Source organism: Olea europaea, unplaced genomic scaffold, assembly GCF_002742605.1.
Source record: "Olea europaea var. sylvestris unplaced genomic scaffold, O_europaea_v1 scaffold1606, whole genome shotgun sequence".
NCBI lineage: Eukaryota > Viridiplantae > Streptophyta > Magnoliopsida > Lamiales > Oleaceae > Olea > Olea europaea.
The window spans coordinates 31,860-52,988 of NW_019233692.1; the positions used below are offsets into that span (position 1 = coordinate 31,860).

A 21,129-nucleotide genomic window follows, 5' to 3' on the forward strand; every position below is an offset into this window, starting at 1 on the left:
TAGTGAATGTTCTTGATGGCAAGCAGAACCAACTTAGATTCTTGATTATTTTTGCACAACAAATTGTCACAAAAAACAATGGAGGTTACACTGGTAGCCGAATAGTGTGATGACACACGGGCCCTGACACAAATTTTTGTCAATAGAATATGTTCAAGAAATATTTCTTTCGATTTAAACTACCGCAAGTGTACGGTTCGTTAACGACTAATAAAGTGGATATTTGAGTCCGAATATCATCCCACGGGGATTGAGTAGTTCAATTCTACCTATCGTAGCCTTAATCGAAATTGAATTATTCAAATTGAATTCTTGACATAAAGGAAACCTAATTATGCAAATATTATGAAATAAAGGATTTAATATGCAAAATGACGTTTTAATTAATTAAAATTCAAATTAAATGGTTCGAACGCAAGTTTTTTGTATTCAATGAAAATTAAAAGCACTAGGATTACGATTTCCCATACAATTATCACTTTAAACCCTAATTTCACAATGCGACAACACACGTAAATTGTTGACGAATCAATGCTCCTAAATCTATCCAATACTCTATCTCGAGATGTATCGAACCTATTTTTACATACCACCGGCCTATATTTCTATGACAAGTGCATATATAAAAATACATACGGTTCTGTGAACACTTAAAGATTCACGAAGGGCATAGCGATATATTTCTATCCCCTATTGGATCCTACAATGACTTATATTGTGTCGACCCAATTTCAATTCTCTCGAATGCAAGAATAAGCCACCTAAACTCATACAATTACGGGCCCTTAATTGCAGAAATAATAATTGCATATAAATCATTCAAAACAATCAAAACGTGTTTTTAATGTCAAATTGTAAAATTAGAAAATTAAAGATCAAATCACATGGTACATCGATCTCCTAGTACATGAAATCTAGCCTAGCATAGATAAAATAGAAGAATACATCAGATTTTGAAGAAATAACATCGCTGGGTTATGAATACTTGATAAACTTTGAAAATCCTCGTGCAATTCTTCATTACTTGTACTCAAAATCCTCTCCAAAATGTAGTTTCTAGCCTCCCAATCCGTTCTCCCCTTGTTTCTGACAGATTTGGGTATTTATATCACGTTTAGATCATATTTCCATAAGAATTTCATCATGAATAGGAATCTGTAGAATCGGCCCTAGAATATGCCTATGCGACGCATAGGTTTATGAAATTTGGTGTATTAATTCCCTGCCTTGGTGTTTGCGACTGCATAGGGGTTTCTACTATGCGACCGCAAAGTAGAACAAACTTTCAAATTATGTTATGTTGGTCCTCAAACTTTAATTCTCCACTTCTTGACCTTCTTTCGTGTTTCTAGTTGTTCTAATATTCCATTATGATCTCCAATTGGTACTTAGCTCGATCAATTGCTTGATGTGTCCATCGCTTCAACTTTTAGATAATTGTACTTTGATCCTTGAACTTTCACTTTGCTCCAATTTAGTCCTTTTTCGCCTCTTTTCTCCTGAGTTTCATCATGTTCATCAGTATGTCCTACGATACACAAATTAACTGAAATTAAATCATAATTCCAATGTTTTGCTCTTAATTATGTCATGTTTGTGAACTAAATAAGTGTGTATAAACACACTTATCAAACCTCCCAAATTTGAACTATTGTTTATCCTCAAACAAGATAGTGACTTAATTCTGCATAAACATGGCTTAATAATCTGCCGTATCTCAAGATTGGACTAAGTGTTAGGTTTCAATAAAATTTGAACGATGTAAAAATGAAACCAACTTTTACCCGTTAAATACATACCCGACGTGTGTGCGCGAAATCATGCCAACATATCAAGTTTATGATGGGGTGAATCCCGTGCCAAAGTGGTCAAATATGTCCTTGCTTCGCTTGAGAGATACACAACCCCCCAAACTTATTATTTTCACTCAATTATCCCGTGATTGTGTTTTAAAGCTAGGAGGTTAGGTAACTGTAGTCCTTACCCTCTCTTAGTTTAGATTGATCTTGCTATCATAAGTTTACATGTCAACAAGTGAGGGCTCTCCCAAATTTGATTGTTTCAACCCTTAAAATTAAACTAAGTTACTTGCCTCGCATTGAAGGTGTAGTTTTATCAACCAAATGTCCAAGGACTTTTTGCATGCCTTATTTATTTATTTTATTATTATTATTATTATTATTATTATTATTATTATTATTATTATTATTATTATTATTATTATTATTATGTCACATTCTCATTTACTTTCTATATAACCCCTGTAGCGAACTTTTGGCTGATGACTCCTAGACCAGTTGGTCTTAGGGCACCAGGTTTTAAACCCTTGTAGGCTTATTCACTCGAGTTATAAAGGCTTGATCAGATCACTTTTTATTAATTTTTTCCCTTCTTGCTTTCTATATGACTCCTGTAGTGAGCTTTTGGCCGGTGACTCCCAGACCAGTTGGCCTTAGGGCACCAGGTTTGAAGATATCCTTACAGGCTTACTTGCTCGAATTATAAAGGCTTGAAAAGAAGTATCATGTTCACACAAATTAATTTTATGCCCTTTATTATTTTTCTAGACATTTAGTCTCCAAAACCAATCCCCAATTTAAAATTTCACTTAATCTTTACCTCACTGGTCTAAGCAATCTACACACTGAAATTGATGCACAGAGCTCCCTCTTATCTCAATGCTCCCCTATGCTTGCTCAACCATTTCCAAACTACCTTAAAATAATTTATGCTGTAATTCAATAGAAGGTTATCGCTTACTTCTTACTTTATGCTCAAAACTCAGTCACTCACCTAACATGTCAAACATGAGTGTTGTGCATAGAGAATGTCAAGTATTGCATCACAAGTATAAGTTAATTTATTCAGCACCATATCCACAGTTTTGTAAGTTACACCAATCCAATATTTACATCATAGTCGACAAGGCTATCAAGCCCACACAAGTACTCATGAAAGGAAATAAAATAAATTGGATAAAATGCACAATTTTAATTTTATTTTTGTAACACTCGTCAAGCACATAACATGTAAAAATGAAACATATATACTGAAGGGACACCAATATTGATGAATTTATGCAAAGTAATGTAAAGATGTCCAAAATTATGTCATCCTCCAAACGTAGTTTTACATTGTCCTTAATGAATAATTAACAACGGTTGAAAGACATAATTGAAGGACAGTTTCATAAAAATCAAAAGTAGTAAACAATACTCCCCTGATCAATATGGATGTGGTGGTGGGAAGATGTTTCCTGCTGTACCATCATCTGGAGGTGGAGGTAGGCGATCTAAAATCTCTCTCATCATTGCTGACTGCTGTGCCATCTCATCTTGGATTCCGTCAACACGTGTCTCCATGCGGCCCAGATGTTCCCAGGTCTCATTCACTCATATCTGGATGCCATCCACCCGGCCCACATACATACTCAGTATACCGTTTATAGTTTCTATCTCTCTCCTAGCTGCCTAGGAATTCAAGTGAGCGACTCATGCCATATCAGTGGCGATATGAATGTCACATCGAGCTGTCTACATGTCAGTCATCAAAGCGCCCATAGCCTGTTGGAGACGCTATCTGTCACGACTGGCTCCCGTAGTGGTGGTGAATATCTGACGCCATAACTGTGTATCCACCTCAATCTATGGTGGTGGAGCTTGTGGCATCTCTTGATCTGCAGGCACCTGACCTTCCTCCTCCTGCTGCCTGCGGCGCTCATTCTCTTGCTTTTTCCTGTGTTTTATCCTGGCTCTGTCTTGAGCTTCCAGTGTACTGCATTTTATAGGGAGGCTGGGTTTAGCAGGTGCCTCCTCGGTGCGATATTAATGCTAGCAGCCATGCATATGCCGAAGATGAGGCTGGGAAAAATCATTAAACTGTGCCTGTCTCCTAGAGTACCCACATGATGGATTTGATTATAACAGAGAGTGGCGAGATCGATCTTATTTCCCCGTACCAAGTGATAGATGAACCCGGCTGTGGGATCTGTGAATGTGGTCCTATGCGAAGTCAGCTCAGTGTTATAGCACATAAATAGCCACAAGATGGCTATAGACGGTGTTAGCTCAATTTGGTGCCATACAGTGGTGGGGAGTGGCCATGTATTTTGTCACCCCAATAGGATCTCTGCCACTTCATTCCAATTAAAATCGCTCGGGATGGGGGTTATGTTATCCCATGTGAGCTGATAGTAGTATTGAATAACCTCTGGTGAGAATATAATCCAATGTCCCCTGACCCATGTTTGATGCAAGTGGTCGGACCCTAGTGTATCGATCTCTGCATTGAAATTTGCGAAGAATTCTACCACCAATGATTCATAAATTCGATGTGGCTGCTCTACTACCTTTGCCCACCCACAATTATCCACCAAAGTGATCATGTCAAAACTTGGAAAATCCTCTAATTTTACTGCCGCTCTGGTATTACTATCCACCGACTCACAATATTTTCATAGCAGGCTGTTGTCCCAAAATTCAGAAATTTTTGTATCCCTCCTTCAAGAACTCGAGTATGGGCTGTTCTGGAAGATGAGCCAACTTTTTCTTTCCCTTTCGAGATTCGTTTTGGAGGCATCCTGTAAAATTAAAAAGTAACATTCATTAGGTTTCATGTTGACGTCCAAGTCATGGAATAAGGAAAACGAGGCATATATTGTCCAAATCCCCCAAACTTGATTCAAAATGCATGTGTATGAAGTTGGTATGGAAAATGCATGAAATATGTCCCAATATAGGGATATGTGTCAAGATAAGAATGTACCAACAAGACTTGGCCCAAAAACAAGCAAATTGAATAATAGAACCTATGACTATCTAAGGACTTTCACGCATAGGCATCATCAAGAAAATTCAAAATTCTCCCAAGCAACCTCCAGCCATATGAAAGCTTTCATATTGTTCCACCACGTATTCAAATTTCAGGGCAATTGGAGGTCGTTTGATGAGGTAATTTAAGGTGCAAAGTATGTGACGTAGGGTGCCGTGACCTAGCCAGGATGTGCCTTGCGTGTTGATGTTGGGTGTTGGTGTTTTCCAATTCAAATTCTATGGTAATTCATCACAAATAGGTAATCCACTTCAATCATCAATCACATGTCATGCTAGATTCACAAGAATGCAATCAAATTTTAACTTAGACATTTTACCGTACACATGGTGTGCACAATCCGGAAGTCATAGGAATTGAAGAAATTGATGAATGAAATTAATCCATAAAGCACAAAACACAATCAAATTCATAAACCAACCTAAACCCAATCTCCTCAATTTACAAAAACAAATTGAAAATAACCTCACACCGAGCATAGAGACATGAATGGGGATGAAATTCATACCTTTGAATATTGTTACTGTCGTGTTTTTGTGGTTGTTCCCAAGTGCTTGATTATTGTTGTGTGCAATTAGGATAATCTAATGTGACTTGGCTTTAATTTGGACGTGAAATAAGAGGAATTTTGATTCTAGGTTCGTATATGATTTGGGGAAGAATGAGAGTTAGGAGACCAAGTTATGGGTTAAAAATCCGTAACTTGCCTCTTCTATGCTGTCGTATAGTATAATTCTATGCGGTCGCATAGAACAAATAATCCGACCCGTTAATTTCCTTGAGTGCGGCCGCATAGACTATATGCCTATGCAACCGCATAGACATAATCAGGCTTCCATTTTTCTCTCTCTTTTATTTTTTTTAAAACTAAATGCACATGGAAAATTTTTAAGAACACAATTGATTCCCCATAATTCGACCTTGACCAAAATTTTCCCCAAATTCTTGGTTTTCAACTTGTGACTTCGAACCGGTCTTTTATAGTCCCCCAAAATTTATCAAAACACATTAGACCATATGGGGCACGTGTAGGTCATTGACATAGTTCCAAAATCATTTTTTAAAATTGAAGTCACCCTTTGATCCCCAAAGTACTTTGAGAAACACACTTTCTGTCTCGAAATACGTGACGTTCACATCCAATCACGTAAACACTAAATCAATCATTCCTAACTTGTGCTCGATGAATAGGGACCCGTGTGGGTAGTGCTTAGACTCAATTGACCTGCATGGATGATCGATGACCTAAACCTAAAAAAAATCAAACGTGAAAATCAAAATTTCCTAAGCTAATGCCAAAATTAAAAGTAATGAAAATGATACAGTGGGTTGCCTCCCACCCAACGCTAATTTATAGTAGCTCGAATTTTCTGTAGCTGTTTCATTCTAGTGTCCCGAGTTGAATGGTGGACTTTTGCTTAGAGAAGTCACCACCCCAGTATTGTTTCAGCCCTTGCCCGTTAACTATGAAAGTACCCTTAGTTTCATGGCTAACTTCTATATCCTCGTATGGTAACATCTTAGTGATTGTATGAGGACCCCCAACCACATTGTCCTTAATTTTCTCGGGAATAGCTTGAGTCTAGAGTTGTACAATAGCACTTTCTATCCCACTTCAAACTCTCACCTCTGAATATGCATGTCATGCCACTTCTTGGTTCACTCTTTGTAGAGCCTTGCGTTTTCATATGCTTCCATTCGAAATTCATCTAACTTATTCAGTTGGAACAATCTCTTTTCACTGGCGACCTTCAAATCCATGTTTAACTGTTTCATATCCCAATATGCTCGGTGTTTTATCTCTAGTGGCAGGTGGCATGCTTTTCCAAAAACTATGCGGTATGGAGACATCCCTATTGATGTCTTGAATGCTGTCCTGTAAGCCCACAAAGCGTCGTCCAACTTTTTAGACCAGTCCTTTCGAGATGAATTCACTGTAACCTCAAGTATTCTTTTCAATTGTCGATTAGAAACTTCCACTTGCCCATTGGTTTATGGACGATAAGAAGTAGTTATACGGTGTTTGATGCCATATTTATTCAACAACTACTCAAACTGGCGATTGCAAAAGTGTTTTTCCCCGTCACTGATTATAGCCCGTGGTGTGCCATATTGGGTGAAAATGTACTTCTTCATGAACCCAATTACGGCCTTCGCGTCATTTGTTGGCAATGCAACTACTTCTACCCATTTGGATACATAGTCTATTGCTACCAAGATGTACTGATTCGAGAAGGACGGGGGAAGGGTCCCATGAAATCAATCCCCCAGACATCAAATATTTCCACTTCCAAAATGTTGTTCAATGGCATTTCATTCCTTTTCGAGATATTTCCAGTACGCTGACACCTATCACACCTCTTCACAAATTCAAAGGCGTCTCTGAATAATGTAGGCCAGTAAAACCTTGACTCTAAGATCTTTGCAGCAGTCTTTGACGCTCCAAAGTGCCCCGCATATGCAGATGAGTGGCAATGTTCAAGGATTTCGGGTACTTCTTCTTTAGGTATACACCTTCTTACTATCTGATCAGCCCCTCGCTTGTAGAGAATCGGATCTTACCAGAAGTAGTACTTCAGTTCGGCAAAGAACTTTTTCCTCTGGTGGCTTGAGTAATCTGGTGGTGGAATGTACTTAGCCAAGTAATTGACAATGTTTGCGTACCAATGTGCTTCTTCTACTCTTAACATCTATTCATCTAGGAAAATTTCATTGATATCCACTAATTCTTCTATCTCCCCAGACTCCAATTGGGACAGGTGATCTGCTACAACATTTTCACTCCTCTTTTTATCTCTGATTTCAATGTCAAATTCTTGCAGCAACAATATCCATCAGATCAATCTCGGCTTCGCATCCTTCTTTGTTAGCAGACACTTCAGGTGCAGTGTGATTTGTGTAAACTATGACCTTAGATCCCACAAGATATGATCTAAACTTGTCGAATGCATATACTACGGCCAAGAGCTCCTTTTCAGTGGTAGAGTAATTGATTTGGGCATCATTTAGGGTTCTGCTTGCATAGTAGATCACGTGAAAAAACTTGTTTCTCTGGTGTCCCAATATTGCACCCACGGCGTGATCACTGGCTTTACACATTAGTGCAAAAGGCAATCCCCAATCTGGCGCTACAATTACCGGTGCTGATGTGAGTTTCTCCTTCAAAGTGTTGAACGCTGTCAAGCATTCCTCATTAAACTCAAAATGTATATCCTTCATCAGTAGATTGCACAAACGCTTAGTGATTTTTGAAAAATCCTTTATGAATCTCCTGTAAAACCCCACATGCCCCAAGAAACTACTGACCCCTTTAACTGATGTTGGTGGCGGTAGCTTCTCAATAACTTGAATTTTCACTTTGTCCACCTCAATTCCCTTTGCTGAGACCCGATGTCCAAGTACAATTCCTTCCTGTACCATGAAGTGGCATTTTTCCCAGTTAAGAACTAAGTTAGTCTCCATGTATCTCTGTAAGACCAGATTTAAATGCACCAAGCATTCATCAAATGACGATCTAAAAATTGAGAAATCATCCATGAATACCTCTATGAATCTTTCAATCATATTAGAGAATATTGCCATCATGCATCTCTGAAATGTCGCTGGAGCGTTGCACAGACCAAATGGCATCCTACGGTAGGCGAAAGTGTCGTAAGGACAAGTGAACGTGGTCTTCTCCTGATCCTCTGGCGCAACTGGTTTCTGGTTGTAGCCGAGTATCTATCAAGAAAAGAGTAGTGTGAATGTCGTGCCAACCTTTCTAGCATCTGATCAATAAACAGGAGTGGAAAATGGTCCTTTTGTGTAGCTGCATTGGGTTTGCGATAATCAATGCAAACTCTCCATCTCGTCACTGTTCTGGTAGGAATTAGCTCACTTTTCACATTTTGTACCACCGTGATCCCCCCTTTCTTCGGCACAACTTGAATGGGCTGATCCATTCACTGTCTAAAATTGGGTATATAATGCCGGCATCCAGTAATTTAAATACCTCTTTTCTTACCACTTCCTTCATGTTTGGATTCAGTCTTCTCTGCCCTTCTATACTTGGCTTACAATTCTCCTCCATGAGAATTTTGTGCATACATAGTGAAGGACTAATCCCTTTAATATCAGCTATCGTCCACCCAATCGTAGTCTTATTTTCTCTGAGTACCCTAAACAGTTTTTCTTCCTCCACCTCACTAACTATGTTTGAAATAATCATCGGGAGTGTACATGACTCCTTCAAATAAGCATATCTGAGATGTGGGGACAGTTGCTTGAGTTCCAATACTGGCAGCTGCTGAATGGAAGGTAATGGTTTTGTGGTCCCTATTCCTAGCTCCTCAAAGTGTCTCTTTCGTGTGTATGGTGGGTTGGTTTCCAGAAACCATGCACATGTCTCAATCTCAAGAGAGTTTGACTAGGCTAATTGAGAATGTGCAATACACGCCTCATAAGCATCGGATGTGCTGTTGATTAAGAATGTTTCCTGGACCACCTTATCAATGACATTGACTTGGAAACAACTATCTGATTCTGAAGGGAGTTTCATGGCCTTAAAGACATTGAATGATATCTGCTCCTTCCCCAATCTCAAAATTAACTGTCCCATCTGAACATCAATAAAGGCTATCCATTTACCAAAAATGGTCTATCAAGTATCAACGGGATGTCCTTGTCTTCCTCCATGTCTAAAATGAGAAAATTTCCAGGGAATATGAATTTTTCAACCTTGATAAGCACATCTTCTATTATTCCCCTAGGTGGGTCAGCGACCTATCAGCCAACTGTAGTGTTACGGTAGTCACTTTAGCCTCTCCCAAGTCGAGTTTCCTGAAAGCAGACAGAGGCATTAAATGAATACTTGCACCAAGATCACATAAGGCTTTATCAAAATAAACTTCACCAATAGTGCAAGAAACAGTAAAACTCCCTGGATCTTTCAATTTTGGCGGGAGTTTTTTCTGAATTCTAGCGCTACATTCTTATGTAAGCATTACTGTCTCTTGGTCTTTCAGCTTTCATTTATTTGATAGAATGTCCTTTAGAAACTTTGCATAGCTAAGCATCTGGGATAGTGCATCTGCTAGCGGGATATTGATGTGGAGCTTTTTGGAGACTTCGAGAAATTTCTTGTTCTGCTGCTCCATTTTATGTTTCCTCAACCGTTGGGAAAATGGAATTGGAAGCTTGTATGGGTTGATTGTAGCCGTGGCTTTATCCTGTGAATTGTCTGAACTTCCATTTGGAGTTGATTCTTTTGGTTGTTCGTCTTGTTCCATAGTTTCTTCCTCTACAAGAGGTGATGTCTCTCCATTCACACTCGATCTCTTGACATGTATTTCGGGTAGCTGCAACCCACTTCGAGTTATAATGGCCTTAGCTTGCTCCTTGAGGTTAATTTCTGTGTTACTCGGTAGATTACTCTGTGCTCTGCCAGTCAACGTCATGGCTAGCTACCCCATTTGAGTTTCCAAAATTTTAATGGCTATATTTTGGTTCTGAAGGGTAGCTTCGGCTTTCTCCATGAATTTCCCTAATATCTTTTCCAATTAAGGTCTCTTCTCTTATTATTGAAACTGTTCCCGTGGCCTTTTCTGATTTTGGTTGCTCCAAGAAAAGTTGGAATGCTTCTTCCAACTGGGATTGTTAGTTTCCCCATATGAGTTGTTCTATTGGCGCTGTCCCCGTTGTGCATAGTCTGCTTTCTCAATTCCTTGCATTATGATTGGGCACTCTGATGTTTTATGCTTAGCTCCACATTTCTCATAATTATTCTTCTTAACGTGTGCTGACCGTGACATGCTTTCAACTATGTGACACAAAGAGTCGATCTTTGCGGATATAGCTGAATAAGTGTCTATCTTGTAAACACCCAGACCTTTCTTTGGGATCACCCTCTCAGAAGACCACATGGCTGAAGTGGTAGACATTCTCTCGAATAATTCCATCGCTTCATCAACTGTTTGTGTGGAGATTGAGCCATCTGATGCTGAGTCCACCATGCCTTTGTAGTATGGAGGTAACCCTGTATAAAAGAAACAAATTTGGGTCTTTTTGTCAAACCCATGTTGAGGGCACTTTCGAAGCATGTTTTTGAATCTGTTCCAAGCTTCGTCAAATGATTCAGTTTCTCCTTAATTGAATATTGATATGTTATGTCTCAACTTAGCTATCTTAGCCTGTGAGAAGAACTTTGTGCAAAACTTATGAGCCAGCCCGTTCCAGGTGGTAATGCTTACGACATGAAGTGAATTTAACCACTCAAGTGCTGTATCCCATAGCGTATGTGGAAATAGCCTTAGTCTAATAGCATCGTCTGAAATTCCTTGATATCTGAAATGTTGGTACATATCCAAGAACCAAGATATGTGTGTATGTGGAATTTCTTCAACTCTCCCATAGAATTGATGTCCATTTTGGAATAGCTGCATCACATTGGTCTTCAACTGGAAGTTTGGTTGCCCAAACGATGGATACACTATACTGGACTGGCTTTGAATCACTTGAGGAGTTAAGAAATCTCCTAAAATTTCATTTCTTTCATCTGCCGCCTCTCCTGCGTTAGCTTGAAAAATGGGGTTGTTCTGTAAGTTAGCCATTTGTTCTTGTTGTTGTTGACGTGCTTCTCTATTTTCTCGTTGCAATCGGTGAAAGGTTCGCTTAGTTTCTAGGTCTACTGGAATTAATTCTCCTCCCGTCGTCGTAGACATGGAACTCTGCGAGAAAATCAATAGTAGCACTCAGATTCAATTAATATAAATAACTAAAATAAAAATAAAACAAAATGTTTAAATGAAATTAAATGAATAAATAAAAATGAAAATTAAAAGTTCGAATTAGTGCCTAAAAAGAAATAAAATTTAACTAAACTTAATCCCCGACAACGGCGCAAAAAACTTGTTTGCGAAATATTTTTTTCAATTTAAAACACAGCAAGTGTACAATTCGTTAACAAGTAATAATGTAGAATTTGAGTCCGAATATCATCCCATAGGGATTGAGTAGTTCAATTATACCTATCGTAGCCTTAACCGAAACTGAATTATCCAAATTGAGTTTTTGACCTAAAGGAAATCCTAATTTTGCAAATGTTATAAAATAAAGGATTTAATATGCAAAATAACGTTTTAATTAATTAAAATGCAAATTAAATGGTTCGAATGCAAGTTTGTTGTATTCAATGGAAATTAAAAGCACTAGGATCACGATTTCCCATACAATTATCACTTTAAACCATAATTTCGCAATGCGACAACACACTTAAATTGTTGACGAATCAATGCTCCTAAATCTATCCAATACTCTCTCTCGAGATGTATCGAACCTATTTTTACATACTACTGACCTATATTTCTATGACAGGTGTATATATAAAAATGCATACGATTTTGTGAACACTTAAAGATTCACGTAGGGCATAGAGGTATATTTCTATCCCTTGTCGAACCCTACGATGATTTATATTTTTATCGAACCTATTCTAGTTCTCTTGAATGCAAGAATAAGCCACCTAAACATGCACAATTACGGGCCATTAACTGCGGAAACAATAATTGCATATAAATCATTCAAAACAATCAAAACGTGTTTTTAATGTCAAATTGTAAAACTAAAAAATTAAAGATCAAATCACATGGTACATCGATCTCCTAATATATGAAAATCTAGCCTAGCATAAATAAAATATAAGAATACATCAGATTTTGAAGAAAAAACATCATCGGGTTATGAATACTTGATAAATCTTGAAAATTCTAGTGCAATTCTTCGTTACTTGCACTCAAAATCCTCTCCAAGATATAGTTTCTTGTCTCCCAATCCGTTCTCCCCTTGTTTCTGATGGATTTGGGTATTTATATTGCGTTTAGATCAGATTTCCATAAGAATTTCATCGCAGATGGGAATTCGCAGAATCGGCCCCAGAATATGCCTATGCGACCGCATAGGTTTATGAAATTTGGTATATTAATTCCCTGCCTTGGTGTTTGCGACTGCATAGGGGTTTCTACTATACGACCGTATAGTAGAACAAACTTTCAAATTATGTTATGTTGGTCCTCAAACTTTATTCCTCCACTTCTTAACCTCCTTTCGTGTTTCTAGTTGTTCCAATGTTCCATTATGATCTCTAATTGGTACTTAGCTCGATCAATTGCTTGATGTGTCCATCGGATCAACTCTTAGGTAATTGCACTTTGGTCCCTGAACTTTCACTTTGCTCCAATTTAGTTATTTTTCGCCTATTTTCTCCTGAATTTCACCATATTCATCCGTATGTCATACGATACATTAATTAACTGAAATTAAATCACAATTCCAATGTTTTTCTCTTAATTATGTCATGTTTGTGAACTAAATAAGTGTGTATAAACACACTTATCAGAACACTTTTTGAAACATACCCAAGGTACTGGTTTTCCACTTGAACTACCACTAGAAGACCATTATGAGGTAAATCTTGAAGGGCCTATGCAGGAGAGTCATAGAGAGTTATGAACTCTACTATTTTTAGATTGTTTCTCACTTTGATATTTTCTAGAAGAGGTAGCAGAAAGATCTCCATCGAATATTACAAATTTAATAATAATAACTGTCATTTTGGATGAAGATGCGAAAATTGTTTGTTTTAGCTGGTTGATAATCCCTCTCTATCGTTTCATCCTTTTGGCGGCAGGTTCTTGTAATGTGGTGTTGGAAATCTCTTTCTTCATATTTGCTTGTTGCATCCATTACGTAGCCATTTTTCATGGTGGATTTTTCAACCCGAGTTTCTTCAACCCTTTTGGTGGCTGGCATTGCTATTTTGGTAGAAAATTGCTCAGAAAAATCATCCTACTTGCCAGAAAATTGTTTTCCCTAGTAGCTATTTTCATTCCTTTATGGTTTTTGTTGCTGTCTTTGCTACTTTCCGTATATAAATGCCTTGAAAACTATCTTTTAAGGTGGCTTTTGAATGTGGTGAAAACATTGTTAACGTATCGTTTCCATAGACGATGCCAATCTATTGACCTCAAAAATACGCCAATGGAATCCCGATCATGTCCCCTTTATGTAGAGATCACTTGCACACACTGAGCATCCCGTTTAGAAAACAAAGGCCATCTCTCGAAAAAAAAGTTCGATGATCATTTACACTCTGAGAGTCAAGTCAATGGTCGGACGAGAGAAATATGAGTGTAAGAGAGGGAGAAGAGATTGCCACATAATTTATGGATATAACATAATCCTTTTTCTTTTGCCTACAGAAAATTCTAGTGCTCTTTTTGCAATCAGCTTTGATTAGTCGTAGATAATTATTTATTGAATATTGTTTACATATGTATATTTCAGAAGAGTTTTTTGTTGTTCTTGAAAAACACAAGCTAACTATATTAATATTCTAGAAGAATATTATTATCTTGTCCACGAAGGAAAACACTTTTCTACGTATCAATATTTTGGCATGTTAATTCTCGTGAAGAAGCAAATCTTTATATTATGCAAAAAAATATAGTATTGTTGCTCTTGAAAAAGTGTAAGTTTATTGCCCATTTAAATATTTTAAGGTAAAAAAATGTATCCAGTCCAGTATAATTTTTATTTTTATCAAACCACAATTTACAACTTAGAAGAACTTTCTTTTCATTGCATAACTGTTTTTAGAGTATATATCAACTAAGCAATATAATTAAAAGTTTACTACATATAAGTTGATGAAAGTGTAGTAGAAAAATTGTTAATTTTCATGATTTACATTATAATTCATCAATTGAGTTTTTATTTTTCAATAAGAAAGTAATTTTTATTTTCATCAACAAAGCCCTTTTTATAATCTTCATGATTTACATTATAATCCATCCATTAAGTTATTATTTAATTGAGCTAAATGATGAATTAATATATTAATTGGGACATTCGATCACTGAAAAAAAATATTATGTACAAAGAAGTATTATATTAATCATGTTATTACATTTTAGTTTATTTAACATTTTCACATTATATATATAATTTCATAAAAAAGTTTCATATATATATATATATATATATAAAATCAATTATCTCTATTATTTTTAAAAATTGGTATTAGTAATTCAAAAATAGTACGTATATCATTCATCGATATATAAAATGTGCAACGTACATGTTTACTACTAGTAAAATAAAGAATAATGCTTTAAGTACAGGAAACTTTCTACAGGCAACATACAGGAATTTGAATAATGCTGAGCTGGCAAGTCTAAAATGAAACCAACTCCAATTTTCCCACAATTCATTCCAATTTCCCCCAATTCATTTTACGCAAGAACCGTAGTGGGCCAAAGCTCCCACCCCATCCGACGCCACTCATCAGCACCACCGGCCGATGCACTCACCGACACCACCGACCAACGCACTCACCTCCACTGACCATTGTTATGCCTGAAATCGAAACCCTTGGAAAAATCTCTGGCGTCGCACACGAAACCGATTTCTGAGTTTCCGGAGCACTGACTTCCATCCTCGAAGCTGCACTCACATCCCTTCATAGTCATAGTGGACGACAGGTTAGTATGAGAAATTTGTCTACTTTTGTATGAGAAATTTGAGATTGGACAATAGGTTAGCCTAGCAAAAATTAATTGAAATTTGTTGCACTGCTTTTATACATGGATTGGTTATACTTGTTTAAGTTAACACTGCAAAAATGGTTGACGTGGGATCTTGTAATTTAATCGCATTAATATGAGTTTATTTCTCTATTCAGCAGTTATCGATTAGAATGAGGGGAAGAAATTTTGGAGTTTGTCACGATTGTAGAACACTCACAACTTTGGACAATACCAAACAAAACGTGGATGCCCTTGGTATAAAGATGGATTCCGACTATGTTTTGAGGTCGAACGGGATACTAGAAACAAATGGTGCTTGTTCTTCATGTGTAGTAATGATTGTTATTTCGACTGGGTTGAAAAAGAAGATTCAAGCGGGGAATCAGTTGCCTACTATGATGTTAAGTTGTATTTGCTAAATGTATCATTGTAATGTACTCACTGTTTGGACATGGATTTGTCATTCTGGTTTATCTTGTAGTAGTATTTGCAAAATGTCAATTATGCAACATGAGTGTATGCATGTTAGTTATTCAATTAAGAACATATATTCCTGTGATAGTGTTGGTTTAATTCAATTAAGCCTACTATGAGTGTATGGTTTAATTCCTGCAATATGAAAAAAAAAATGAATACAGAAAAGAAATATAATATTCCAACACAAAGTTTAATGGATCAAGAATCTAATATTCCAACACAAATTTTAAAACTGAAAATTCCAAAATAAAGTTAACACCGAGCAACCTCCTGTTACATGTTGAATAATAACATCAACGAAAATCACAAGTTGGTGCCACCTTGCTCGGTGAGTACCAAAAATTATGTACAATTGGAATTGTCCTTCCAAATAACGGTCATTCGTTAAAGGCACAATTTGATTCCTTTTTACAGCAATCCTCCAACACATACGTTCTACAAGCGCACTCATCTCCCTCCTTATTCTTAGGTCTTCTTCATCCCGTGCATAAGCTTCAGGGGACGAGTAGACAAAATAGCCTCCAGGTCTAAGAAGCCTATCCAATTCAAAAAGAAGGAGCCCATCCCTCCACAGCCAATCAATTCTACAACGAGAACAGTGTGCAAGTTTAAAAGATCTGCTTGGGTAAGGGAGTCTCTTTGTTCAAGAACATCAAGATATATAGGAATTCCTCTTTCTAGCGCAAATTGGATCTGATTTTGGTGCAAATTATTTGGTGCTAAAGACATAGCAAAGATATCGAATTTTAGAAGGTAAGCACCAAAACTGGCAACACCACAACCAACATCAAGAACTGTAAAACATTTCTCATTTCATTCCAGCAACAGGTCATCATTCTATCTTCCACAATATCTTTCCCTGCAACAACATTTCTTATTTCATTACAATTTGCCAATTATATTTAAGTACCAGCAAGACTATGCTACGAACAAAACTCAGCAACTTAGGAGACACTTGACATATGTCCGGTGCCGTTATTCAATGACTGTATGAAAGTACAAATGGTTATGGTTCAAAATTTACAAAGCACAACTGAAGACGAATTTTTCTCACTGGGATATCAAAGTGAAGGTTCAAAATTCAGAAAATTTTTGCCCAATGCAAGATGTTCACTTTCAGAAACATAAAACAAAAACATGTTTTGAGGCCGAAAATTTTAGGAAAACAATAAATTTGGTCTCTGTACATTTTCCAACACTCCAAAATTTCTCCAAAACTACTCTTTTCTATGACACCATATAGACTATCATAGCCACTAAAGAATATAGTTCAGGCAAGTAACCAATTTCTGAGCTACCCAATTTAGAACCAAGAAGAAAAATACCTTTGTCCATCATATCTCGTTGTCACGGCTACCTTCAAATATTGGTTCAATGTTGAGTTTTGGTGAGCTTTCGTGATTACACTGTAGTGGAGGTTGGACACCGGTTCGGTAGTCGGAAGTTGGCCGGAGAGAAAGGTGATTGGCGTGCTTCTCTGCCGGGAACTTGTGGAGAAATTAGAAACAATTGGTTTGGCTTTGTTAGGTCTTTACCCGGTTTTATTTCACTGTTGATTCTTTTTTTATTTTTTTTATCAACCACGTCATTGATTTTGAAATCCTGTACCATTCCTATAGAAGTTCTCCTGTACGTATGCAGCACCGTAAAATAAAATATATGACTATCACAGGATATGCCGACATGTGGCAGCAGAAACAATAGCCAATTAAAGCCTATTTTATTAGTGGTTGAAATAATAATGTGCACAAATTGAGGATCATATGGAAATATGGAATCCCAAACTTGGTGGATGGTTTAAACAAAGTCCCCATTTGACAATTATTATTTTAAATTTTTTTATTTTACTTATTCATTTTTAACTATGCACTCACACAATAAAATATTTTGTATATAAATCCAAAATTTTTTCTACTTTTTAATCATGCATTCTTTAAAAATTCACTATTCAAAACTTTTTTTTCTTTTTTTTAATTTTTATCAAATAATGGCCATCAAACAGGGGTTAAATGTAACATGTCATTAATTTCATAGATAAGTATGAGACAAATTAAAGTTTATTAGCCAACGCAATACTAAGTACAAAGTTCGCTGGCCATGAGTGAAACTAATCCTATCATTGTATTATATTTACTAGCGAAGAGTGCACAATGGACGTAACCCACGAAAGCCCACTCTCAATGGCATAGTTGAGATTTTCATTATGGTAAACTCAAGGCCACTAAGGGCACCCGCCAGAAACAAAAGCCTTCACTAAAGCGAGGTTGCCTCAGAAAAACTTTTCAAAAGACTTGACCCCCAGACCCAGGCAAGGACACTTCGTCTGAAAGATTTCTTTGAATCTGTTCCATTTCTATATTTCCAAATCTTATTTTAGTGTTTGTATCTATGCTTTTTCGAGACCGTATTTATGCTAATTTCAAACTATACTTTTTGCACATTTTCTTCTCCCTCTTTCTTGATTTCTATTGCACTACTATACAATCAATACAATAGTACAATATAGTACTGTACAATTCCTTACCAAACAAACCACATAGGTGCGGCAGCATATTCGAGAAGCCAAAGAGAGGACGGGAAACAAAAGAATGTGGGAAAAAAAACAGCAGAGGAGAAAAATTATTACTCCTACCACTGCCTCAGGATATGCTTCAATAGACACTTCTTCTAAACTTATGTAAAACTCTTAAATTTTTTCAAAAAGACAGCAAAAGAATTTCTCGTATTCTCGTTAATCCAAAAGTGTACTCCTTGTATCACAGCAGAATCCTAGAGCACTTTGTGTTCCTCCATTTCACCAAGTTGTTGAGAAATTCCATGACCTGCACGTGTTATTACAGAGACAAATTATTTTTCCAAGGTTCAGAATCCTCTTCAAAACCAGAAGCAAAACGAAATTGCCCACTAATTGATAGTACCTCTGATGGATCCCTGAGAGAGTAAAATGCATTGCTTTCCTTAGGTGTGGAAGAAACTAATATACCGTAACCTCGATTACCCTCTCGCAAAACCTATAACACGTCAGCTAGTTAGATTTCTTGTGACGTCTGATTAACTACGCCACTCAGTGTTTGGAGGAAGAATTGGATAACACTGGACATGTTAAGGAATAAAACAAAAAGTTCAACTCTTGTTTTTTATACCATCCAGTGCTGTTGAGTCTACAACTGCACACTGAAAGCACAAAAAGGTCAGCCTATTAGCAATCTGCTCTTGCTATGTTAACATTTACCTTAAATGCATCTTCATCAGTGCGATCATCTCCAACATATATGGGAAGAACATCGTCACAATCAACTAATCCTACAGTATTACGCACATTATCTCCATTAGAAACTTTTCAAGGAAAAGATAGCACATTTGTGATAAGGTCAATATTTTACTTACCAAGTGATTCAAGTAGAAACTCGACAGCCTTACCCTTGTCCCAGTCAAGCACTGGTCGAATTTCTAAAACCTAAACGAGAAAATAGAACAATTGAACCAGTGAAAAGCAGGAACTTGTGAATTCTAAGATGCACAGAAGTTTTAAGCTGTTATAGAAGCAATACCTTTCTACCATGTGTCAGCCGCAGTCGGGGGTAGTTTTTCAAAATTTCTTCAACATGTTGGCCGAGTACTTTCCAACTCTGTGATTGTTTTAAGGTAAGCAGACGAAAGTAGAGCACACTTTAAATCAGAAATGACTAACAAAAAAGCATTTCATCAGGAATATTAATTCCAAGAAACCAGAGAACATGCCTTTTCTTCTACATTACGGTAGTGTACAGAAACGCAGAATTTGTTGTTCTCAACTTTTGCACTAGCTACACCTTTCATAGTTTCGACCAGGGATATAAAAACCTGACTTGGGCATGAGTAAAAACCTTCAGAAAATTCAATATTCCTTCCAAGACAATATAAATGTATGGTGACATTTACATACCTCATCAATCATAGGCAAGAATTCACTAGCAGGCTGGAACAAGTTGACCTCTTTGCCCTACTTACCCACAAGTAAAAATGATTAAGTTTATCTTGATAAATAAGCGAGATGAAAGATTCCTGCAAAAAAGATATCTCATATAATTACCTGCTTCTCAGATGACCTAATACAATTTACATTGTCGTTGGAAATGGACTGAACAGGGCACATAATGTCCATCCCATGACTTCCAGCATAGTAAAGTTCTCTAAGTCCTACAAACTCATAAACCTGAAAAAGTGGAATATGAGAAGAAAAATAAAACATTCAATAAACATCTATGTGAGAAGTTAAAAGTTAAGTTGAAGCAATGATATCAACACATAAGAATCAAAGAGAAACAAATCAATCACCTTATCACGGCTTCTCCCACTAATTATTGCCGTTGGAAAATAGTTTGATGCATTTCTTACAGCGTCACGCATCTGTAAACAAGTTACGTAGTTTCAGAAAGAACTCAAAGGGAAGGGGACAAAGAACAATTTTGTAATAAATGCCTTCCCATGCCTAAAAGAGCTGTATGAATAGAATCTTACTGCATTTGACATGAATGCATGATCTGGGTTGTCTACGATTTGGGATAAGGTCCCATCATAGTCCAAGAACAATGCTAATTGTTTTCCTTTTGCAACATTTGCTATTTGCTCAAATGATGCAAGTGCTGACGGATACTTTATCTGCAGAACCAAACAGGACATATAAACTCTTGCCTCATCTAAAATCAAAGCTAACATTTGAGGAAATGATAAAACAGGAGGAAATTACCATCCAATTGCGATAAGCAACGTCGCCATCACTTAATGTTAACTCTGTGCTGGAATCTTTAGTTAATGTGGTATGAGTAGGAGATGATGCTTTCATGGCATCCAGCACGCTTGACCGAACATCATCAAGTATTCCGGGCCTTCTCCTTGGGATTGGAAGGTGGAGAGAGCGAGAAAATACTGAAGCATTGGGTGAGTATGGAAGAAGAGATGAATTGATGCCTAATCTCGAGTTATTCATCGGAGCAGAGTCGGCAAGAACCGGCGATGTATGATTAGGTTTCAGATCCATGCAGATTTATTGACCAACGAACAAAGTACTGTTTCAGCCTGTAAAAATCAGCTCTTTAGTCGAATAAACCACCTCTTAAGAGTAATTTTATCAATGCTGTCTACAAAGCTGTCAAACCAATCAAAAGATACCAGAAAAATAACAATCATAAGAAGATGTTACCGACTGGAGAAAGGAAATTGAAAACCAAACTGTCATCATAATCCAAGTCAAAATCCTCTCTTTCTTTATATATATATATAT

At 37.0% G+C, this 21,129-nt stretch overlaps 2 protein-coding genes and 2 long non-coding RNA genes across 4 annotated transcripts in view; 1 reads left to right on the forward strand and 3 right to left on the reverse strand.

Annotated features, from left to right (window-relative positions):
* Positions 1–7,638: 7,638 nt before the first annotated feature.
* Positions 7,639–10,265, reverse strand: LOC111377112. Its single transcript, XM_023000167.1, has 5 exons — positions 9,868–10,265; positions 9,615–9,648; positions 9,314–9,427; positions 8,822–9,235; positions 7,639–8,550 (listed from the first exon to the last, which is right to left on the reverse strand). Exons 1-5 carry the CDS (start codon positions 10,263–10,265, stop codon positions 7,639–7,641), a joined length of 1,872 nt encoding a protein of 623 aa, XP_022855935.1.
* Positions 10,266–15,056: 4,791 nt separating this feature from the next.
* LOC111377106 lies at positions 15,057–15,971 on the forward strand. The gene is made up of 2 exons (XR_002699637.1): positions 15,057–15,344; positions 15,545–15,971. It is a non-coding gene; the product is annotated as an uncharacterized LOC111377106 (long non-coding RNA).
* Positions 15,972–16,040: 69 nt separating this feature from the next.
* Positions 16,041–17,457, reverse strand: LOC111377107. Its single transcript, XR_002699638.1, has 2 exons — positions 17,192–17,457; positions 16,041–16,725 (listed from the first exon to the last, which is right to left on the reverse strand). It is a non-coding gene; the product is annotated as an uncharacterized LOC111377107 (long non-coding RNA).
* An 816-nt stretch (positions 17,458–18,273) lies between these two features.
* Positions 18,274–21,129, reverse strand: part of LOC111377108 (trehalose-phosphate phosphatase A-like) — a 4,980-nt gene continuing 2,124 nt past the window's right edge. Inside the window, exons 2-12 of the mRNA XM_023000156.1 lie at positions 20,596–20,924; positions 20,367–20,507; positions 20,184–20,255; positions 19,939–20,061; positions 19,792–19,848; positions 19,608–19,709; positions 19,418–19,495; positions 19,254–19,323; positions 19,099–19,169; positions 18,785–18,877; positions 18,274–18,688 (exon numbers count right to left, since the gene is read on the reverse strand). Of these exons, the coding sequence (XP_022855924.1) occupies positions 18,623–18,688; positions 18,785–18,877; positions 19,099–19,169; positions 19,254–19,323; positions 19,418–19,495; positions 19,608–19,709; positions 19,792–19,848; positions 19,939–20,061; positions 20,184–20,255; positions 20,367–20,507; positions 20,596–20,886 (1,164 nt within the window). The 5' untranslated portion in view covers positions 20,887–20,924 and the 3' untranslated portion in view covers positions 18,274–18,622. The remainder of the gene's footprint in view (positions 18,689–18,784; positions 18,878–19,098; positions 19,170–19,253; positions 19,324–19,417; positions 19,496–19,607; positions 19,710–19,791; positions 19,849–19,938; positions 20,062–20,183; positions 20,256–20,366; positions 20,508–20,595; positions 20,925–21,129) is intronic.

Bases quoted from the DNA above. Each gene is read 5' to 3' on its own strand.
- LOC111377112 (XM_023000167.1), bottom strand. From the start codon at position 10,265: ATGACGTTGACTGGCAGAGCACAGAGTAATCTACCGAGTAACACAGAA. The intron at 9,236-9,313 runs GTGGTCCAGGAA...CAATTAGCCTAG, and splicing joins AAGTCAATGTCATTGATAAG to TCAAACTCTCTTGAGATTGA. The intron at 8,551-8,821 runs GTATTTAAATTA...TTTTCTTGATAG, and splicing joins AGGAAGTGGTAAGAAAAGAG to ATACTCGGCTACAACCAGAA.